This window comes from Mycetomoellerius zeteki, unplaced genomic scaffold, assembly GCF_001594055.1.
Source record: "Mycetomoellerius zeteki isolate Tzet28-1 unplaced genomic scaffold, Tzet1.0 scaffold135, whole genome shotgun sequence".
Taxonomy (NCBI): Eukaryota; Metazoa; Arthropoda; class Insecta; order Hymenoptera; family Formicidae; genus Mycetomoellerius; species Mycetomoellerius zeteki.
The window spans coordinates 3388381-3412182 of NW_017256287.1; the positions used below are offsets into that span (position 1 = coordinate 3388381).

Here is a 23802-nt window from a genome sequence, read left to right on the forward strand (position 1 = left end):
ATATTATTAAAATATAGACTAAATATTTATGATAAATATAAATAAATATTTCTAATAAGTATTTTTTACTTGGATTATAATATCTATAAGCATTTTCATAGCATTTACTCCAATACTTACAATAAATATTTCATAATATTTATAATAAACGTTTATGATCAGGACAATCTAAGACCACAAAAATATTTACAAGGTATTAAAAATAAATCTTATAAATATTTATAAATATTTTGTAAATATTGTGTGCTGTCTGGGTATTTTATGGATGCGTGTATATATTCGATTGAAAGAAACAGATGTAAGGCGATACCCAGTTTCAATGATTAGCAGGATATCTTGTATGCCAAGGAATTTGTACGCCATCGCAATTATACGTCCGTCTGCTTACGTAAGCGCGAATAAGCACGCGTCGACGTGATCGGAGGAATGCATGTGTAAGAGGTGCTCGCGAGAAAATTATATGGCTCAAGGAAAAAGTTGTATATATAAAAAAAAAAGGACAGCGCGCTGCGGAACTGCAAAATTGCGGCGTAATTTCGCTGCACTTTGTCGAGCGGAAATCGGGCGCGAGCGCGATATATAGTATACTCTCTGCGTATTTGACTGTGCGTAAACGATAATGATTTTTCAAACTTTTTGCTTTTATCACACATGATACCATCTGTTGGTTTACACCCGCAGAAAATACTCGCAAAAAGTTTTAAGTGGCAGAGACGATAACGATAAAGCCAAGATATGCGCTGACGGTTAATGTCTTCTCGCGGTCAACTTTGCTTACAAAACTATAATCCACCGCAGCGATTATACACAGATATATTACGCATTAAAATTATAATCCATATCACTACACTTTGCTGAAAGTGCGTCTAATCTAATCTGTAGTGGATTAGTTTCACGATGTTTTAAATGATATAATATATTTTTATAATAATATTATATTATCTATAATTTATTTTTGCGCTTAGATATATTTATAAAGACATTTACTCTTTCAGACATTTAGACATTTATGTATAAATTCTTTTGGTATAGGAATTACGTCAGCAATAATTTGCTCACGATTTTGTTGATATACATGCTTTCTTTTGCGCTATTCTTGTTATCTCTATGTTTACTATAATGAAATAAGAAGGCAATAACATATGTATTATTGCCTTCGTATTTTCACTAATATATGTATAAACTGAATAAAGTCACGGCTTAACGAGATATCGAGAATCAATAATAAGTGATGAAATGGTCTGATTTTTATTTTTAAGTATTTGATAACAATAAGAATTTATACAATAAGTTCGCAATATCTTTGATCATCTCGTATTAATTAAAACTTTTCTGGCAGAAAAAATTGTTACAAAAAAGTACAGAAAAATTATATAGATTGAGAGGACATGATAAGGTCTTAGAATTCTTAATTTTTCATAGATATTCGTAATGGGACGTAGAGTGATGTTGTCTGTTTCGTGATACGAGATACAAAAAAATGTTTCGTAAAAACTCGTTATACAGTATCAGAAGACGTATACGGAAAGGGTGGAGGATTTCTTGGTTTCTCAAGTAAACAATGCCACTCTACGTCCCACTACGAATATCTATGAAATCTAAGAATTTTTTAGATCTTTTCTCAATCTATGTAGTTTTCCGTAAAAATTTTTCCGCCAGGATTGCTAAAGATACAATCGATTTCGCAATTGTCTTCGAAGACTGAAAAAGCAAGATACCATTTTATCGATCGCTTTACGCAATCTATGGCAAATCTTATCAACGACCGAACTAACTGCGCACAACGAAATCTAGCGGGCTTCTTTAATCATACGCCTACAATAAATCGGTTATTTCGAGCTAAATCGGTTATTTCGAGTTAAATCGGATAGTTCATGCTTGATATTTCAGGAGATAAGCAGAATATCACTTTTATAGCATATTTAATGTTAAATATTTATTTTTAAAATTTATAATAAAAAAGTTTATACAGCTAATATTTACATATTAATTCTTTGTCATTTAATGCTTTAAGTATAGGTTTTGTTGCTTTAATATATTTCGTGGCATACAACAGCACCTGCAAAGCGCTCAGAAAATGCAAATAGCATAAAAAGTGTTCTTTGAGCTCTTTGCAAGCGCTACTATGACGTGGGTTTAAATATTGTCTCGTTTTATTTAAGTATGCATGTTACACTCAGAATCTTTAAGTCTGTTCTTTTCAGCTGGATTTCTTGCACGGTTTATCTTTCCTCTTTTTCTCTTCACGTCGGAGAAAAAAAGAGAAAAGATGTATGGTGTATAAAGAAGTTTAGCTAATAAAAAGAAATAGGCCTATTATGTTAATACTCACTGTTTTATTACTCTCTTACTCTCTTATGCTCTTACTTTTTTATTTTTTTATTTATCCAATAGGTAAATTATCACGTAGTTTATCGAAGATGAAACAACCGGCCCTAAGTGTTATTAGTTTTTTTATAAATATAGGTAATTATATAGCTTTTCTCAAGTGTTTCATTAACAATTATAAAAAAATGTTTGTCTATTAAAATTTAATTACAATTAATATAATATATTGACAATAATAAGATTAGAAATTAATATTGAATTTTTAAAAAATATGTCTCTTTCTCTTCTTAAGCAGTTGATCATTTTAATCTAAATTTACGCGTTATGCGTAGTAATACGATTCTGGATGTAAATTGGTCCCAGACAGCACAGAATATTTATGATAAATGTTTATTACTTAATATTCATTTTGTGAAATGAATATTAAGTTACATAGATATTTCATACATATTTTATATAAAGCTTTATTTGAAATTTATTTATTATTAAAATATAGACTAAATATTTTATGTTATATTTATGATAAATATAAATAAATATTTCTAAGTATTTTTTACTTGGATTATAATGTCTCATTAAGTATCTTCACAGCATTTACTATAACATTTACAATAAATATTTCATAATATTTAAAATAAATGTTTATGATTTGTGCAATCTAAGACCACAAAAAATGTTTACAAAATATTTAAAATAAATTTTATAAATATTTATAAATATTTTGTAAATATTTTATAAATATTGTGTGCTGTCTGGGGTATTAATATGTATATACAGAGTGTCCCGCAATTTTTGGCCAAGCGCTTTTGTGTAAATAGAGCGAACTAAAGTCGAAAGGTCTTTTACCATTTTGCAATTTTCACAATAGTTAACAAAATATTAATTACTAAAAATTGCTGAATATTTGTTTTCAATAATTTTTTACTCAAATACTATCAACTTTACAAAAAAACAGCAAGAGACACAAAAATTGCTTATTTTCTTCTCATAATGAGAATTTTTCCAGAATTTTTTAATACCATATTTTTTCACGTTGGTAAAAATAGTTGCCAGTAAGAAAATACAGTACTAAAAACATGATAAAAAATTCTGAAAAAAATTCTTAGAGCTTTGTAAAAAAAAAATAAACAATTTTTATATCTCTTGCTGTTTTTCTGTAAAGTTAATAGTATATTTGAATAAAAAATTATTGAAGACCAATATTCAACAATTTTTAGTAATTAATATCTAATCATTGCGAAAATTGCAAAATGATAGAAGACTTTTCAGAGGACTTTTTGACTCATTGTCAGTTTAGTCCGCTCTATCTACACAAAAGCGCTTGGCAAAAAATTGCGAGATACCGCCCTGCGTATATATAGTTAAAAATGCACGAATAATGATAAGAGAAAGAGAAAAAAATAAAATATAAATAAGTTTGAAGAGCATGTATTTTTCTTCGCGCTCGCAGAATGAAATAAAGTAATGACATTTCGAAATAAAGTAATGATCGATCTGATCTCGTACCTGGGCACGTGATTGTCCCGAGAGAGTCACGTGACAATGCGAGACCAATCGCCGTGCATTTTGCGCATTTGCGTGCCTATGCCGGCCTGTGCACTGCGACTGCGCGGGATCACCTGCTTTGCGTCGTGCGTGACGTGACTTCGCGCTTGTCGTGAATGGCATACTGGACTTTGTTCCTGCGGTGGCGGCTTGATAAAGATCTGTTCCAGTTTGTCCGTTGTTAAGATCTAGACAACTATTGTGGGATTTTCCTTTGTCAGGACGGAAATATGCACTTCGATTAATCAATTTTTTTAATTCAGTGATATTTCAGGTAATAATTGTGCGACTAGTGTCGATTCATGATTTTGAACATATGTTCGAATTGACAGAGGACTTGAACCGGCGATCGTCGAGGGAGAAGAGAATGTTGATAATAATTTATCGTCTCTTCTTTATCGATGCAGTATTTTCCGATCTTACGTAAATTACGTATACTCTGCGCGTTTTTTTAGTGTGCATATCAAAAAGTTATATATAAAACATTATTTCACTAATCTTTCTTGCTTCATCTATGTTGCCGATAAGTCTATTAGAATGTAAATCGGACAAATGTGAAAGGATTTTAGAATTATATGCAAGAAATTGAGAAACACTTGTGCTTGCAGGTTGTTGTATAATTTTGAAATATATACATATTCTTTTCTTGATGGAGATATAAAGACAATGTCATACAAGTTTATTACGCAAAGGGATCAGTTTTATGACATCAATGAAGTATTAAGGAGATGATAATCTTTTTCATCTAGCAGAAAAAATGGTATATATTACTGTTTAATTGTTTATTACTGTTAATTACGTTGATATGTGTGAGCGTAAGGCTTAATTATATATCTTGGTATTTTTTCTGATTTAGATTAACGAAGGAAATGTTGTATCGACATCTTCATTATTAAGCACAAATCAATATGCGGAGACGGATGGTCCAACTGATAACTTGTATCTTGCACTGATACAATGCTTTGGTATTATATTATGTGGGTAAGGATGCACTTAAATACTGATTACTAAACTGTCTGATAAACTTTATTAAAGTTTGAATATGCACTTGAATTTTTCTGAAATTGTGCACTATTGCTCTTAAACTTCTTTATATGAATTTAAATAAAAATTTTGTATTTTACGATATATGTTTATATTGCAGATACATAGCAGGAAGATTTGGTATGATAACAAAAACCGGAACAAGTGGTCTAAATACTTTTGTCGGCACCTTTGCTTTGCCATCTTTAATTTTTATGTCTCTGGCAAAGCTCCACTTCACGCTGGTTAATTGGAAATTTCTTCTTGCTGTATTGTTTGCCAAGAGTTGTGTCTTTATTACTGTGCTTGTGGTGTCATTAGTAATTCAAAAGCCATCGAATCCTGGACGCGCTGCGCTTTTTGCAATATTCACCACTCAGAGCAATGATTTTGCTATTGGATATCCGATGAGTAAGAATAGAGAATTAAGTTTCTGTACGATTCCATAATGTTTATTATTCAATGTGTTTCACATTAGATATTGTCCTTTCAGTTTGCGCTCTCTATGGAAGAACACATCCAGAATATGCTGCTTATCTGTATCTAATGGCTCCCATATCATTGGCGATTTTAAATCCAATTGGTTTTATACTACTGGAGATAGGCAAGCGACGTGTGGAGGAGCACACAAATTGTAGAGGCATGGTTTATTCGATTGTGAAGGGTGTCGTGTTGAATCCCGTGCTTTTCATGACAGTCTTGGGCATTATAGGAAATTTTATCTTTAATCACAACGTACCGCGTTTGCTTGCCACAACTCTCGAGGTGCTCGGTAATGCTTTTTCCGCTAGCGCATTGTTCCTCCTCGGTTTAATGATGGTAGGAAAGATACACAAATTAAAAGGTACAGCGCTAGTTATACCAGGTATACTGATCTCAGTAAAGCTGCTAGTATTGCCTCTAGTCATAAGAGAATCTATTATTTTCTTGAACGCCGGTGATAATTTCACGGAAACGAGAAATTTAAGCACGTACGGTTTCCTGTATGGTACTATCCCGACAGCGCCGGCTCTATTTATTTTCACTTTACGATACAATACCGAGATTGATTTAATAGCATCAGCTATGGTAGCTTGTACATTTCTCTCTGCTCCACTTATGTTTATATCGGCTAAAGTGATCAATGCAGTTTCTGCTGGAATTACACCAGCTAGTTATGCACAGCAACTTAATAACTTTTCCTTCGATATAAGCGTTGCATCAGCAGCAGCTTGTATATGGTTGTTGATATGCTTCCTTGGATTTGGACGGAAAAGATATAATAAAGTCACTCACCGATGCACTTTGTGCATCGTAATTGCACAGGTACATATAGGTGACAATTATTGAATATATTTTTTTACATATCAGTTTTTATAAGCATGTTATATGTTATAAGCATTTCAATGTGTTGCACAGTTTTTTGTATAAAATATTTTTTATTAATTTTCAGCTCGCAATAGCAATAGGTGTGATAATATGGTCAAAACTTGATACGGATAGTAATCCGATATTATGGTAATCATAAAACTTTTTAAATAATTATTCGGTAATATTCGGAGGTAATATTTTATCAAATATAATTTTATTAATCATTCTTGTTAATTACAGGAACATTCAATTTATTTTAATAACTACTGGTGTATATGCAAGTAGGGTATGGACAGCTGCAATTGCAGCAACACTATTATTCTTGAGTTCACGCTCATTATCTTTTGTTGAAAATCTACAAAAATGGTTTTATCCTTTTGGATGGGGGTACGACTATATTATTATAATTTAATTTAAATTACTTATAATATCGTTGTTTATTATATAATATATATATTAATTTATAGAGTGCCACTTCTAATGGTGACATTAATATGCGTCACTGTTAGATTAAATCCATCTGATCTTGATTTAAAAAATCCAAATTTTCAATTAGGCAGGACTCAAGCTGCTATATCTTCATTCATATTAATATTCTGCTTTATAGGTATGTTACAAAAAAATATACGTTTTATGTTATATTTTTAATAAAATTTTTTTAAGTATTTATTTGTCAAATTACTATATATTCAAATTATAATATTACATTTTAAAAAGCATTTGAAATTAATAATAATTTAAATAAATATAAAGTTTAGGTACATGTCCAGTCACCTTATACAAACTTTATAATAATTTTTCTGCACATAGTGACATTAGGTTGTTTGGTCTTACAACAAAGATATCAAAGAAGACAGAACACGATGTCATATGAGCATTTAAGGAACAATGCACAAAATTCTACAACTGAAAATGAAAGAATCATAGTAGATGTAGAAGACTTAGTGTCTCCATTAATTAATTCAACATCTATGTAAGTTAACTCCAAGTAAGGGGGTACGTAACTATAAAGAAATTTCTAAATTAATGTTAATATAAAAACTTTTAGAATTAGTTGTGAATTTCAAAATGGTTGTTCGAATGAAGTGTGCAGAGCTAATGAAGATGGTTGTGAGGAAGAAAATGGAACAAACGCAGATGACGATCCTCAGATTTTGCGACATGTGGTTTTTCTAATTCTGCTGTTGTGTTCCATGTTTATAGTATGTAAATTATTACTTTCGTTACTTGGACATTATCAAAATTGTAAAACTAATTTTGATGTATTATTATAGGGCTTATCGATATCTGTAGGAACATTAATAATGGAACAGTTAACTGGAATTTATGCTGAGCTTGCATTCTTAGATGTGACTTTGAACTTTGGACAATCATTAATAGCGTTCACTGTTTTTGGATTAGATCCTAGTTTGGGTAAATTAGGATGTTGGCTCCGAAAAATGTGTAGAAAATGGCAATCTGGTACAATACTTTTATGATATGTATATTTCATATTGATTGATTTTATAAGTATATGTTTAATAATATTTTGTAATTTTGATAGGAAAAGAATTGCAACTTCCTTGTGAGGAAGCTCTCAGTCCCGAAGTAAAAGAGATTCGAGAACAATTTAGTCGATGTCATTTAGATGCCTGTCGAACACGCATATCCATGTGCCGTAGGCGATTATTGAGGGTATACAGAGGTGTCTTTTCGGGAACAGATTTAGTCAACTGGTTGCTCGAAGTTGGCATTGTTAATAACCGAGAAGACGCCGTGCGGTATGGTCGTTGCTTGTTGGAGAGCAGGGTTCTGCAACACGTTAATGGTACACACCATTTCTATGATCAGAATCTTCTGTATACGTTTAATGCATAGTTCAATTTTCGAATTATCTGATCAAATTTTTCCGATTAAATAATTCCATTCGTATTCATATTTTAAATAATGAATATTTGAGTGGAAAAACAAGAAAGATTATAAATTATAATGATAACTTATAGTACACATAATCGAATCTCTGTATTCCTTATTCATTTGGTCTGCGCAGTGTGCAATCTCTCCATTCTTTCAAATTCGCTCGTTTTTTTATTTAAGGATGTATTAGACGTACAGTCTCTGCAAAGAAAATTAAATTTGGAAGTATATTTAATATTTACACTTTAAATACATTTCCATATATTTTTATTAGAGCACACATAGTAAATCGTCACCAAATTTATCGTATCATTTTTAAACGTGATTTAGAATAATCTGTAATTTTTTCATAATTTTGTTATCATTTTGAAAATATGTATAAAATCTATAAAACATCCTTAAATAAAAAAACTTCCTCGTTTAGTTTAGTCTATTTTTTTATTTTTTGTTTTCTTTTTGATTTTTATTTTCAGCCGTTTTGATGCCTTTCTTTTATATGAACTTGTATTCGACTTATAGGGAGAAAAAGGAAAGGAGAAGGGTAGCAAATCTAATTGTGTTCTCCTTTTTTTATAATCGGTAACTCTAACTCGCTTGATGTATTATACATTTTCTTGAGACATCATTGTTCTATCTGCTACATCATATATTTACGAAAAGCAATTTGATTTAAATTTTAAATATATTTTCATAATATTTTAATATATGCAGAATAGAAATTTGTAAAATCGAATCCGTATGTATCTGTAACTTCTTTTTTTTTTTATTGAATTTTCTTGAACAATTGCATAACTTTTGTTTGTGAAGTGTCCATAATTTTACTGTAATATTTGTAGCGCTCCTACTGTCCATGTTGGCATTATTTAATTCTGATACCACTATATTGTTATCTATAGCTATATTTTTTCCATTTTTTCTTCTCATCTTTCTTTTTTTCCTTTTACTTTCACATTGTCAGTTTTTTATTCAATCTTGTTTTATTTTTAATTTATACTATTACATATCACAGCGTCTTAGTCGTTCTATTTTATCTTATTATCTTATAAACGAAATATTGACGTATAAAAATTATATTTATTAAAATGGACTAATTATAGCATTGGTTAATACTTTAATCATATTGTAATCATGTTTTTTTTTTGGTCAGAGATTTGATTATATATACTTACGTTCTAAATATAATTTATAATTTTTCAAAAGTGAGCACAAATTAATTAGCCAACTAAGTTTTATTTATTGTATAGTTTTGTTAATATGATTACATTTATGTGATACCACGTTTATATAATGATGATTACATTTATAGAAAGTATCCCTCGAATTATCTCTGTGAGAAATATTTTATTGAAAATGGCATCTTGATTATTTTCATTAATAAAATGCGATAAATTTATATGTTACACAATATATAGTGACATATTCCTACTATTTTTATTGAAGAGCAGCATCAGTATTAGAGATACAGTCTACTGTGACTGTTTAAAATGAGTAAAGGCTGTGTTTAGTACGACATTGCATTCTTATTACATAGTTCAACAATTAAAGAATTGTTTTAATATTAAAGAAGCTATTTTTATAAAGATCTTAATTATTTATTATACATTTAATTAAACATGTGATATAAGTATGACGGAAATTATGAACAAATAACAAAGAAGCCAAAGAAATGGTATAGGAAATATTTAAATCTTGATAATTTTATTTATATCGAGGAATTCTTTGTAAGAATTGTAAAGGAATTGAAATGTCCTAAAAAATTTATTCTGAATTTGTATATGATTTTATATTTTTTTCTATATTGAACTTGTTTATTATTTTACTTAGTAAAATTTTAATTATTATAAATGCTATGTAAACCAATAAGTAATAAATACACGACAATATTAAAAGTGCAATTTCTTATTAATGTATAAAATGATCACCTTTCTTCTAGAGAAATATTTCGTATGTAAAATATACTGTACAAAAATTATGATTGTCTAAAAATTCGTGAATTAAAAATATTATAGCAGAAAGTTCTAAGAAATTAATATTTCTTTATTTAAACAGATTTAAATTATTTCGGAAGTGATTCTAAATTACTAAAAAAGTAAGATTCATCTGAATAAACTATAACTTTTTAATACAATGTGTTACAACTGTAATACATTCATTTTTAATTATTTTTCAATGCAATTTTATTTTATTACTAATATAATTTTAAAACGATTTTTCTTTCTGCTTCTCAGTCTAATCCATATAATTTTGTACATCTCTAAAAATCTATCCTCAGAATTTGAAAAAAATTTATCTTACAGTGAAATATATGAAATATACACAACAAACTTTTGTTTATATATATATATATATATGTATTAAATATATTTTAAATGTAAAATATATTTTATACAGTGTTTATACAAATTCTTTAATTTTTATAAACTTATTTTTATAAATTTATATACACAAATCATCATCAGGATCTTCTTCATCTATATCATCTACATCTTCAGGTTGATAAAATATCTTGGAAGTATTCGTTGCATTCAAAGTATAAGGTAAAGGTGTTTTGTCTCTTTGCTCCATTTCCTGAGCATTCATTTCTATCCTAAACGATGTTTCAATCTTTACTGGTCCTGTTTCTGTTTTGTGAACGCTTGGTACTGTAACCTTTTCAACAGTGATCTGATAAGATTCAATATCTTGCTTTATTATTTCTGTTTGACATATCACGGAACCACCAGACTTTCTATGAGTGAGTTGTGCAATATAAATGATATTATTTGTAGAGCTGTTTCCTGTAAACTTTTCTAGCTTGACGTAGGTAGTGCCGAAAGTCTCAATTGCAGGTACTTTGGTCTGCATGAAATCCCTCCGATAAATGCATATCAATTGTGACACCTGTTTACTTAACTTCTCTACAAATCTAACAGCCTTTCCTAAACCCACGTACAGAACCAAGGAACTTAGGCAGTTGACAATAATTGTATTCTGAGGTTTCATCTTGATGTTTTTGAGTACATGATCAAGATTTTCAAAGTCTTTTTTCTCAGCGTTTTCAGTTGGCTGAACACTATAATAATCATGTATGGTTACTTTTGCGGGTGTAAGTGGTTCATTGTCATACCAAGCTTTGGGATCCGAAAATGATAACAAATCGATACTATAATCAGAACTCTTTTCTTTCCATGCGTGTATCCATCCAGCTATCAACGCTGTTGCATATGCTGCTTCTATATCTATAAAATACAGATAAATCAGCACTTTTTACAAAATATATAGATTAATTATATATACATATATATGTTATACAGATTAATTTGTACAATCTATTATTAATAGATAACATTCTATGAAGAAATAACCAACCTTCATCTATAACAATTACTTTTGCTCCATCTAGCAAAGGTAATGTTTTTATGTACGACATCTTTGTATAAAATACACTGGTTGTAACTTTGTACAATAATTATGCTTACGGCAAAGTTGTCAATTAATAAAGAATACAGACATGTAATAATGTGTTTAATATGTGATACTCATTCAGAGCTATTCACTCTAAAAATTCGCACGTGTGCGATGCAAAAAATTGCGATATTATTGATATATTTCTCGTCAACAAGATATCAATAGAATTTATCTATACGCGTCCATTTCTCGTTACAAGTATGTCATCGAGAAGCGACAAAGCTCGAAAGACTACTTCTCCGAATGTATCGCATCGCACGAAATCCTGGGCATGGAAACGAACATAACCACATCGGTGAATTCATTTCATGAGAGAACGAATCATCGTATGTATGTACGCAAAAGATATGAATTCCAGGTTTTATAGAAATTGTCAATAATCTCCGATAAGGAGAGGAAAAATCATTAAAGAATGAGAAATTTCAATTTATCTAATAAAAAGAAACAAAGACATATATATTAATTATCAAGATAAGATGCGATAAGTATCGATACCGAGTGACGTTGAAATCGACTTCCGTCGACTTTCTATAAATATCGTTCATAATAAATTTCTGTAGAATCGTAATAATCATTACACGCCTTTATTTCTTCGAGTAAATCAGAAGTGCTTATTTTCTCGGTTTATCTTCAATGAAATCGATATTACTAATCAATACTTCTAGAAAGAAATGAATAATAGAAATATCTGTAAATTGTGATATTAGATATCGATTATCGAACGAATGGCTTTAAATGACTTGTTCTTTTTAACAGTACAATGTACAGATGGTGACAGATGTGCCTTAACACCTGAAATTATACATACATTTATACCCTCTATACTGTTTATATTTGTAACAAGATTTATCTTTAAAAGATATTTTTACGTAATAAATCATCTTTAAAAGATATTTTATTTTTTCTTAATCAAAAGTTCTTTCCTTTCTCTTTCCATATTCCTACTTTAATTCCTGTTTCATAATGGGTGCTTTCCATTTGATGACACAAGTCGATGCAAGCGTCGTCCCATCGATCTTTGTCACTCTCTGAATGTCAAGAAGGAAGAACAACGCTCGTGTCGATTTGTGTCGACTTGTGTCATCAAATGGAGAACACCCATTAATATGTATTTCAAAATCGCCGTAATCAACAATATTTTATATCACCTACATATCGAATAATTATTCAAGATTTAAAAGAAATATTTAATTAAAAGAAAATAAAGTATACGGAAAGTAAGAAAACGTACAAACGCAACGTCTACACCTAGCTGTTTAATACATTTTACTTTGTTTTATTGCATTTAAGATCGAGAAAGGGAGAAAAAAAGATTGAAAGATGTTGAAAAAAGCAATTAAAAAGAGCAGATAAAACATCGATATCCTATTTGAAGATCGTTGCAGCATGAACTAACAAAGCCACAAACAGTCGCACTGTTTTCGATAACTATAGGCGCCAGGCGATTGGTCCGATCAGCTGAGCACTGTCCAATCGCGTGCGCGCATGCCGCTTTGGGGGCGTTGTCGGTTGAGATTGCGTTCGAAAATATCGCTCGAGTGCCACCAAGTATCGTTTCATCCTCGTTTAACATTCGGTGAACAACAAGGATAAAACGATATCCGGTGGCTCTCGGTAGTGCCTTCAAACGCACTTCGACAGGTGGCGCCACGTTCGTAGCCGAGAGGTGGATCATTTCGGCCGTTCGGGTGGGTGAACGTGACCGAAGACATAACGAAAATGAGTACCAGAGTGTGTGTCACATCGAGGCAGTTTTGCTTGCAATAGGGAGGTTTTATTTTGACAGTGCGATACGCGGGCGGTTAGCGCGATGTGTATCACCGTGGCGCGTCCCTGAGCGAAGCCGAGTAGCGTCGAGTAGCGCGCGTCCGTCGCGTAAGATCAGAAATATCGTCGCTCCGGGTCTCAGCCAGTTAGAGACGAGCGGGCGCATTGCGTGCACCTGCATGTGTCACTTGTGAGTGCAGTGCGAGCCAGGGACACGTAGTACCCTACCTACGCGTTGTTACGCACGAGTAACGCGACTTTGTTATTGTTATTATTGTTGTTATTGCCATTATCGTCACCGCCGTCGTCGTCGTTGTCGTCGTCGTCGTCGTCACTGTTGTCGTCATTGTCGTCGTCGCCGCTGCTGCTGCTGCTGCTGCTGTTGACTGCTGCTGTTGCTGCTGCCGTAGCCGACATCGACGACACCGACGCTGCTACCGCCGCTGCTCTCCGTGTACATCCGCTCATCCCACGAGCCAGTACGTCGCCGGTCGTTGTCGTGGCGAGTCGCCCGATGCGAGACTAGGAAGAGTGCACCGCACTGGAGATCGTCACCGATGAGTTTGGCCTGCTGTTCGCTGCTGCCTCTCTAACTAATCGCAAGCGTGTGTGATGCCCGGGAGCCGCTCCAGCACGGACCCAGAGCACAAGTCACCGCGGGAAAGTGGTGAAGACTCGGAGGATGAGAGCGAGATCCTGGAAGAGAGCCCGTGCGGGCGGTGGCTTAAGCGCCGGGAAGAGGTAACATGTTTCTACGACCTCTTCAAACGTACGCTCTATCTTTTGTTTCCCCCTTTCCTTCGCTCATTCTCTTCTGCTGATAACTACTCCACTGAGGTAGACTTTTACATGTTCGACTATTTTCCATTTTGTATCTGTGGTGTTAGATGGATTGTTGGATGGATTGTTTTCTATTTCGAGCCTATGCTTTTCGCTGCAGCTTGCCAGAGGACTGAAGGATGGTGTAAAAGGTCTGTTTGCGTTGTTCGAGATTTCTTTCGAAAATTCTCGAAATTTCTTTTGAAGTTTCTCACAATGAAAATTTTTTACACTTAAAACGAGATGAATATGGGTAGAATCGGACGTTGAAAAGAGAGAAAGCAACGGTTCTAGGTGCAAAAATTGCAAGCGACGCAAACAAACCTGAAGATTTCTGGAAGATTCTATTCTTTCAGATATCTTTTAGATATTTTTCAAACTTTTGGTTTCTATTTATTATAACAATGACTTATTAGGAGTGATAATACAGATTTTAATTGCCCTAACACACCTGTTGATGTTGAAACATGATTGTGATCAATAAAGTTGATTTGTAATATTGTTATATTTATATTAATGTTAACTAATTATTTAGCTGAGCGGTTTAAAAGTGTAGTATATTCCTATATTTTTTTAAGCTCATTCTACAATTGCATAGTCATAAGTTATTGTAGTTGTAAGAATTGACCTATCATACACAGAAAAAAAAATAAATTTAGGTAAATATTTTTTTAATAGTTCCAAGTAAATATTTACTAAATGTAAACATATATTTCGATACAAGAACATTCATACAAGAACCATTAATTTGATTTAAGTATCATTTTCTTTTATTAAGCAAATATTTATTTATTTTAAATAAATGTTCACACTTAAACTATTCAAAAAAATATTTACTCAGATTTAGCAATTTTTTTCAGTGTAGTTGAATATTCTTCTCACATTCGATTGTAATTGATCAATTCTTATAGTTACAACTATTTACAACCACATCTACAAATGTAAAATGAACTTTAAGCCCGATCTACAATTGCATAAATTGTAGTAAGTGGTTGTACTTGTAAGAATTAACTGATTACAGTTGAATACAAAGAGAATATCCAATTGTAATTAGAGAATTCTTACAATTACAACCACTTATAACTATATTTAAATAATTGTAGATTAGGCTTTACAATTACATCCAATTACAATTACGCTTACGCAATTACAGAATAGGCTTTAGATTTCTACTTCTAAATTATGATAATTTACATGTTACACATCACCTAAAATATTATATTTTTACTTATGTACTTTCGAGATCATTATCTCTACGGCATACTGTACGTAACTATAATTATATACTAGATTATAGATATTGCACTATGACTTGTAAAATATTTGGACGTATCAAAATATCAAAGTAAAAACTCATTTACATCTTATTCGTGTTTCTCTATGTCTTAGGTTTCTCTATGTCTTTATTCTATAACAGTGTTGGTGTCATTAAGAGTTACAAAAAATAGAGGTCTTAATTTATGATTGTCTCTTACATATTAATATCTAAAATAATATGTTTTTGTTTATGTATCTTTAAAATTATTTTATTATCTTTACATACACTATCTAACATAATGCAATTACTATAATTATATAATTAAATTTGTAAATATATTTAAATGTATCAAAATATCAAAGTAGAGATTCACATCTTATTTATGTTTCTTTATATCTTAATTTATGAATGTCTCTTATTTTTATTAATATAAATTTATTTAATATGTCTTTGTTCGCGTTATAATAAATATTAGCATAATTCGTTTCATGTTGCATTTATACAGATGGTTATATGTATCCAGCTGGTTCAAAAGGTTTTGGATTATAGAGAATTGCTTTTGCATGAAATATCTCCTTTAGACTATTGTGCTTCTCATATTATTTAGTATACTTCATCTGTATCTTAACTCACATTCTTGGCACAAATGTCTAACCAATATTAGGTTCATTCATATTTTGCCCTAAAAATAGACTGCTGACGTTCTGTTATCGAAGGTATAAATCAATGAAATTATTTTGATCATGCTTACCTCGCACGCAGCTTCTCTGCTTAGAAATAAAACAATCTTTATCGTCTTAACGACGTTAAGTAAAGATTTTATGCTTCGTTATATAATTTATTCTAATAGTTACCCAAATTTTCTTTTTGTACTTGGACTATTTATTCCAATATAATTATTGATCATATTTTGTGGAAATATTTGTTTCATCGATTTTGCACCATCATATTATTTTAATAATAGAAACTAGAACATATTTTTTATTACAAATAATTTTATTAAGTTTTTTTAAGTTATTTATTGCCATGTGTACTTCTATATTTTATAATGATTAAAATTTGTAATTTATCATTAATTCTTTTGAGTTATCAATGTGTATATTTTGTAAAGTAAGCATTGTGATTTTAGCTTTTTGTATTTTGTGAAAAATAATGGCTTTTATGAAATAGATTAATAAAGATATTATCTTCTATATGTATATTTATGTGTGCATAGAGATAAATCTTTATATCTATTTAGTATATTTTTTATTAATTGTGGGAAATGTGCCTATTCAGGTATATGTAGGTTCCAAATCAACGTTAGCTGAGGGTTCTAGCTTCGGATCTACACGAGGAACAGAAAACGAAGTTACTGATACAATGGAAGTACGTACGTTGCAAAGCAGCAGGCAGGATAATTCCTATGTTTTATTGTACTTGCGTTGAGTTATTTCTTTAAAATATTTTGCACAGAATTATACTCCACTAATTTGTATGGAGACAACAACAATTTACATGCATTATACTATTATGAACAAGTCCGACAAGTCCGAACAAGTCCAATTATTATCGTTAATGTCTACAGTGTGGCAAACCCTCTTCTGAATTATCTCCCCTCCTCAAATTCTTCACAAGGTCACATTCATGTAATAGTAAATAGGCGTTGAAATCATTTCAACACCACTTTAAGTACACTTAAAATGGATGATTACGGTAATACAATCCATTATACTATATATAGAGTCATAGATTGCATTGAATAAATCTGCTCAGTCACAGTCTGTAGCATGTATTTACAAAGCGTTTTGACAATGTATTTATGTATTTACGTCAAATATTTAAACAATATCCGAAATAATGGAATACTTGAATAAATAGCCATAAACTCGAGTATAATTAAATATATTGACTACATAACAGTGATTACTAACAATATTATATCGCACTATATGTTTTTGTAATAAATGTATTTTTCATAATTTTTTACTTTTTGTTCAAGTAATTACAGAAATATATAGATTATATATACATAAACTAATGCTTGTTTATAGGTGGAACAAAGAGATGTTCCAGGAATTGACTGTGCCTATTTGGCGATGGATACAGAAGAAGGTGTTGAAGTGGTATGGAATGAAGTGCAATTTTCGGAAAGAAAAAACTTCAAGGCTCAGGAAGAAAAGATACAACTTGTTTTTGAGAACCTCACCCAATTGGAGCACCCTAACATTGTTAAATTTCATAGGTATTGGACAGATACCCATAATGACAAACCCCGAGTAAGTAAACTACCTATACGTATTACAATTTTCGTTGCGCCTATATAATACAAAATTTGCATATTTTTTATTAATATTTCTTTTATATTATTTTTCAGGTTATATTTATAACGGAATATATGTCATCCGGGTCTCTGAAACAGTTCCTAAAACGAACGAAACGTAATGTAAAAAGGTTGCCTCTACAAGCGTGGAAACGGTGGTGTACGCAAATACTTTCTGCACTCAGGTATAGCAATATGTACAATATATAAATGTGTATATAGGGTGTCCCGAAATTCGAAGGTAATATTATTACAGCGTGAAACTTCGTAAAAATTAAGTAATAAAAGTGTAAGCCATTTTTTCCCGTAAGTTTTTTTAAGTATAAACATTTAAAGTTTGATTAATCGTAAGCGTTGGTTAAAAAGTCGTGTGATAATGTGCATGCAGCGGCAATGTTTTGTTTAGTATCAATTATCATTGTACGCACGTCTCATGGACAAATGATTCTTTAACCAACGCTTATGATTAGTCAAACTTTGAAGGTTCATACTTAATTAAAAAATTACTTCATGGAGAAAAATGGCTTACACTTTTATTACTTAATTTTTCACGAGAACTTTCACATTTTACTTAAGTTTTACGCTGTAATGATATTACAACGAATTTCAAGATACTCTGTGTATATACAATATACACATGTAATACGTACTATACAACTTCTATTCTCGACTTATGTTGCATTTGAAATGTTTCAGTTATTTGCATTCCTGTTCACCTCCTATTATACATGGGAATCTTACTTGTGACACTATATTTATCCAACATAACGGACTTGTAAAAATTGGTTCAGGTAAGTACTTTTTTTTATGAAAAAAGAAATAGAATTTTCTCTACATTGAATATATATTGTGTATAGAAATCATTTTATATTTAAACAAAATCAGATAGCTTGTCTGAATTTGTGTATGGTAAACACAGATCATCATACGATAGGATCATTATTTTCTGAACGAAAGTAATTAATACGTAACAAGATGAGATTACATACATATATGTATGAGGTATTTTCATCTTCTCATTCACAGGGTTGTCAGAAGCTTATATTTCTATTTTGTCGTAATTTTCCATCTGTCACAAAAAAACGGCAAATCTTATGCCGTGATTTTTTGAGATGAGACAAAGACAGTAGCAGTTATGTTCTTACTAGTTCTCTCTCTCTTTTTTGTGTTTATATAGGATGTCAAGACTTAAATCTTAGGAGGCATATTTTACTCATTTAAATGAGCAAGAAATAATACGTCAATATTTTTTTGCTCAATTTATCATATGTATTCTAAGTTCGAATCTGTTTTTTTAGCGTCCATACATACAAAAGTGAAGTAGATGTTTTCAGAAGTCTGTCGTATTGTATACAATACATAAACATATATATGTACCTTTTATTTACTCATTACTCAGCTGAAATAAATAATAATTATATGACTCAGTTCCTGACTGAAAACATGACAAATAATATGATTCATCATTGTGTGTGGTTCACATAGGTGGTTCTCTAATGATTTTGGCACACAAACATCACGGAAATATTTATTTACATAAATATGTATGCTCAGTCTTACCAAATAATTATTTGTTTTAAATAATTATAATTGTAAGACAGTATCATCAAATTGAATATTTTTAAAACAATATTATTATAATGTATTTAACAGGGATACATATATCAAACATGATATTTATTAATCATTTGTAAATAGTTAAATTTTTTTTAGCGTAAATAACATTCTTTTATATGTATGTATATACATATATATGTATATACATACATATATATATATTCATGTGAATGTATGAATACATGTCCGAATTGATTATATAGGAATGAATGCAATTATACTGAATTTAATTTAAATGGTATTTGAAGAATTATTTATAGATATTAATACTCTATTATAACACGCGTTTTCCTGTAATTTTATATGATGTTAGTAACATGAGTCCATTAGAAAGATTGTGTTAAATTGCCTTTTCATATTAGGAGTAACTTGAGTCCTCATTTTTAATTGTAGCAAATAGGCTAATCTAGATAATGAAAAAAACACAGCAAAGCCTTTGAAGAGAGAGGAAGTACAAATCGTACTTTCATCCATCCAGAGGATAAGTCCACCAACGTCGGTGTCTGGCGTTATTGGTCAATTGATGTTATTGTCAAAGGTGATGAATTTCAAGAAAAAATCATTTGGCAGATTGTCATCAACTATTGCCAGCTAAGTAAATTAGGCATAGAGAGGTAAACAACTCCTATACTAATTATTAAGTAGCTCCATTAAATGTACAAATAATTAAAATTTATTTTTATTATGTTAGTGCCACTATGTTGCACTATTTATCTTGTTCTGGTTATTAATTGTATTTAACTAAGAAGGGCAAAGTGTCTTCCGCGCCTCTTTGTTCTTCTCACAATCACTAGCGCACGCATTTTCATTATATTTTAATACATAGCTTTTTGTTCATATGCTCTATAATTCTTAATTAAGGGATTTTACTTTCCAAATTTATATTTCTTCCGACTCAACAAAAGTGGTTCTTTCTAGCAGAACTGTGCAATCAACAGAAAAATATATGGTTTTTTTTTTTACGAAATAATTACGTTTTATTTGTACATCTGATCATCCAAGGAACATACTTCTCTTTTCAGAGACACTTTTACATTTATACATGTGAAAACTATTAATTATACGAGGGCTCAAGTTACTTTTAGGATAAATTTTCAGCTGAAACACAATTTTTCTAGAGAGGTTTAGTCATTCATCTTGGCAGCAAACATACGGAATGCGTAGTAAATATTATATATTTAAAACTATTGATGTCCATTGTGTCTATTGTTTATAATGTCTACAGGAATATATATTTTTTGTTTACATATGTAACACCTACATAATTCTGTCTGGTGGCTGCCCTACCAACTCTAACACATTGTCGAATACGTTCACATTAATATGTCATTTTTATGTTGACGTTTTTCTTGGAATGGAGCAGTTTGTGAAAGTGGCAATGATCTTTTTCTAATTACAGTAGCCCCGGACGCAATTCATCATCACATCAAGACTTGTAGAACAAACATGAAGAATATGCATTTTGTGGCCCCAGAATATGGAAGTAAGTGCATTGTTTATGCATACATGGATTATATTTTAAAATATTTTTTAACTACTTGTTATTTCTTTTAAGATTCCGTTACACCTGCCATTGATATTTATTCGTTCGGGATGTGTGCTTTGGAGATGGCTGCGTTGGAAATTCAGGGAAACGGTGATACGGGTACAATTGTTACCGAAGAGAACATCCAGAAGACAATAGAATCTTTAGATGATGTTCAACAAAAAGATTTTATTCGTAAATGTCTTCAGGTGGACCCGCTTAGTAGACCGAGTGCGAGAGAGCTGCTATTTCATCACGTTCTGTTCGAAGTACATTCTCTCAAGCTGCTTGCAGCACACGCCTTGGTCAACTCAGCTAGTAAGTTGAAGCAAATGTATAATTTATATGCTATTTAATTTTTATTTTAGAATAGCTGGGATAATTAAAGATACTTATAATGATTACGATTATAAATAACACATAACGTTGAAATTTTTTATAGCTAACATTTCGGAAACAATCACAGACGAAGTGTTACAAAGGCTATATGGACCAGATACTGTAGTCGCCGAAATAAAGTATCAAGGCATACCTCCGCAACAAATTCGTTTAAGTGATATTCCTGTTACGGAGAAATTAGAAAAATTTGTTGAAGATGTAAAGTGAGTATCTCAGTCGTGAGATACATCGACCTGGATTTTGTGTCTTATGTCGGATAAATTGGTAACCAGAGTGATTTTACATTGCCAGGTACGGAATATATCCATTGACTGCATTTATGGCGAAATTACCTCCGCCTGTCCGACCGAGGGCGATATCGCCCGAAGTGACAGAATCGGTTAAATCGGTTACACCCGAGCCCGTGGACGTGGAGTCTCGAAGAGTAGTTAATATGATGTGTAATGTTAAGCCTAGAGAAGATAGTAGTGAATTACTTGTGAGTGGTCCATAGAACATTTTAGCGAGATAACCTATGAAGTAATCGGTATATTATTAAATCGGTATATTATTTTATTCAGATGACAATATTGTTGCGAATGGATGACAAAATGAATAGGCAATTGACGTGTCCTGTGAGCCAAATGGACACCTCAATGCTTCTCGCACAGGAACTTGTACATTTTGGATTTATTAATGAGGTAAATTATCTCGCTCATATCGCCAATGAGCAATCCCGTTTTGCGAAAGCTTAGTTTGCTTTAGCAAGATGCTTACTTATGTTGCAGAACGATCGTGATAAAATAGCCAATTTAATTGAAGAGGCATTGAGGAGATACTTCAACAAGCAAATAGTGATGCCAGGAATGGTATCATTAACTAATCTTCCTACTCAAACTACTTTATTGCTGCCTGGTTCGGAATTTCCATGTCTGCAACACTTTGACAATTCCGTGTGCAACGCCACAACATCCAATAGTGATAATGCAACTAACCTGCTGCCAAAAACCTCAGGTATACCTGTGTCAAGTAACAAAACGAGTAAACTTCATGATGATGCAGAACCGCCGACAATCAGCGAGAGCGGTAGTTAACCATCCAGGACGTCTGATAACTCAGTTCACTGTGCCACTTTGCACGCTTTATGTATAGACTGGCTATGTATTTTTATATTTAAGTAAACAGAATGAAGAGGAATGGAAGTAAAAATGGGAGGGTGCCGTGGCTACACCTCTAAGCTGAATATGACTGCAAATTAGGAACTGCTTAGTATATTTACTTTCGTATTTAGGCTCTTGAAGTAATACTTCCGTTCAAATTTCGTTGGTCCTCTATATTCTATAGAGTTTTTACGTTATACAGGTCTTACCTGTTATATCATTATATAGGTATGCGACAAAGAATGTATAAATCTAATGTAAAAAGACCAAATACTTGTGATTGTATAATTAAGAGGATAGTTAGAGGTCTGCTGGATATTGATTCATATTTATACGAAGCTACGTACGATTTGATACTTACCTGTCGTAATCTACCTATCGGGATACAGTTACGAAAGTTCGTTATGTATCATGTTTCTCATAACATCTCTTAGAATTACAAAACACGAAAATTAATACGCCGAAATTGTATATCATGCTTTTCATCATGACAACATATACCATAAAATTTATTTTGTGCGTGCAAATCAACAAGAATAATTCAATTATGCGTAAGAAAAAAAGACTATCTCTTCATTGTACAGCTATTATAAAATCCATAATATTTAAATATTGTATGGATTCTTAATTTTTTTTCTTTCGGACAAAACTTTCGATCTCTTAACACATTTATTATTTTTGTCAAAATACTCAGTCTATTGTAAAGTCTGTAAAAAAAAAGTGAGCGAATATAAATATTCGCGAGAGAAAGTATAGTAGCGTGCTTGTTCATTTTACTTTTAGTTCTGTAGGCAAGATTGTAAGAGATGTAATACTGGCTCAATAGCGTAATTTGGTAGTAATCGGATAAAGCCACGGCCCTGCTCTATACTTGGGTATTATTGATGTGATTAAACCAAGATTAAATCTCGATAAAATTAGCCGAAAATCCTTGTAAATATTTTATATTTTTAAGAAAAATCTGTTAAAACACAGAAAACTAGTCATATAGGTATATTCGAGTGCTAACAGACTAACACAGATCTTATTACGTCTTTTGCATTTATAACACGTGCTTGGCCAAGAGAAATACCGCTCCAATTTCATACCTCGGTCGAATCAATTTCAGTGAAGCATTTCTCATTAAGTAAACGACTAACTCTACTAGAGGTACCTATTACCTACAACATAAACTTCGATCTTAAGTATGTAAGTAGATTATCAAACTAAATTGAATGTGTATAGCTTTATAATACAAATTATAAACGACGAAAAAAAGCGCGACGACTGACTCGTGGATATTATGAAAGGGCTGTACGATGACAGTGATAAATAAATACTTTAACTCGGAAACGCTCAATTGAATACTCTCACCTTCTGAAAATCTATACAATAATTATACATAAAT

General features: G+C 31.4%; 3 protein-coding genes across 6 annotated transcripts; 2 read left to right on the forward strand and 1 right to left on the reverse strand.

Moving 5' to 3' along the window:
- The first annotated feature begins 3978 nt into the window (after window positions 1–3978).
- On the forward strand, window positions 3979–8191 carry anchor (integral membrane protein GPR155 homolog anchor). Of its 2 annotated transcripts, XM_018462249.1 has the most exons (12): window positions 3979–4147; window positions 4482–4633; window positions 4730–4854; window positions 5018–5307; window positions 5390–6201; window positions 6329–6393; window positions 6487–6633; window positions 6714–6853; window positions 7057–7219; window positions 7295–7448; window positions 7521–7707; window positions 7790–8191. In XM_018462249.1, exons 2-12 carry the CDS (start codon window positions 4631–4633, stop codon window positions 8101–8103), a joined length of 2400 nt encoding a protein of 799 aa, XP_018317751.1. In that variant the 5' UTR covers window positions 3979–4147; window positions 4482–4630; the 3' UTR covers window positions 8104–8191. The 2 variants fall into 2 exon arrangements, with proteins under 2 accessions (XP_018317751.1, XP_018317750.1); XM_018462248.1 differs by lacking the exon at window positions 3979–4147 and having other exon boundaries at window positions 4364–4633.
- Elp5 (Elongator complex protein 5) lies at window positions 4508–11825 on the reverse strand. 2 transcript variants are annotated; one of them, XM_018462251.1, is made up of 3 exons: window positions 11491–11825; window positions 10565–11360; window positions 4508–4518 (listed from the first exon to the last, which is right to left on the reverse strand). In XM_018462251.1, the coding sequence occupies exons 1-2, from the start codon at window positions 11549–11551 to the stop codon at window positions 10579–10581; spliced, it is 843 nt and encodes a 280-aa protein (XP_018317753.1). In that variant the 5' UTR covers window positions 11552–11825; the 3' UTR covers window positions 4508–4518; window positions 10565–10578. The 2 variants fall into 2 exon arrangements, with proteins under 2 accessions (XP_018317753.1, XP_018317752.1); XM_018462250.1 differs by lacking the exon at window positions 4508–4518 and having other exon boundaries at window positions 10542–11360.
- Window positions 11826–13719: 1894 nt separating this feature from the next.
- Madm (MLF1-adaptor molecule) lies at window positions 13720–23747 on the forward strand. 2 transcript variants are annotated; one of them, XM_018462119.1, is made up of 11 exons: window positions 13720–14097; window positions 16712–16801; window positions 17467–17691; window positions 17790–17920; window positions 18432–18526; window positions 20752–20835; window positions 20908–21195; window positions 21320–21479; window positions 21568–21754; window positions 21837–21956; window positions 22044–23747. In XM_018462119.1, exons 1-11 carry the CDS (start codon window positions 13969–13971, stop codon window positions 22347–22349), a joined length of 1815 nt encoding a protein of 604 aa, XP_018317621.1. In that variant the 5' UTR covers window positions 13720–13968; the 3' UTR covers window positions 22350–23747. The 2 variants fall into 2 exon arrangements, with proteins under 2 accessions (XP_018317621.1, XP_018317622.1); XM_018462120.1 differs by lacking the exon at window positions 16712–16801.
- Window positions 23748–23802: the final 55 nt, after the last annotated feature.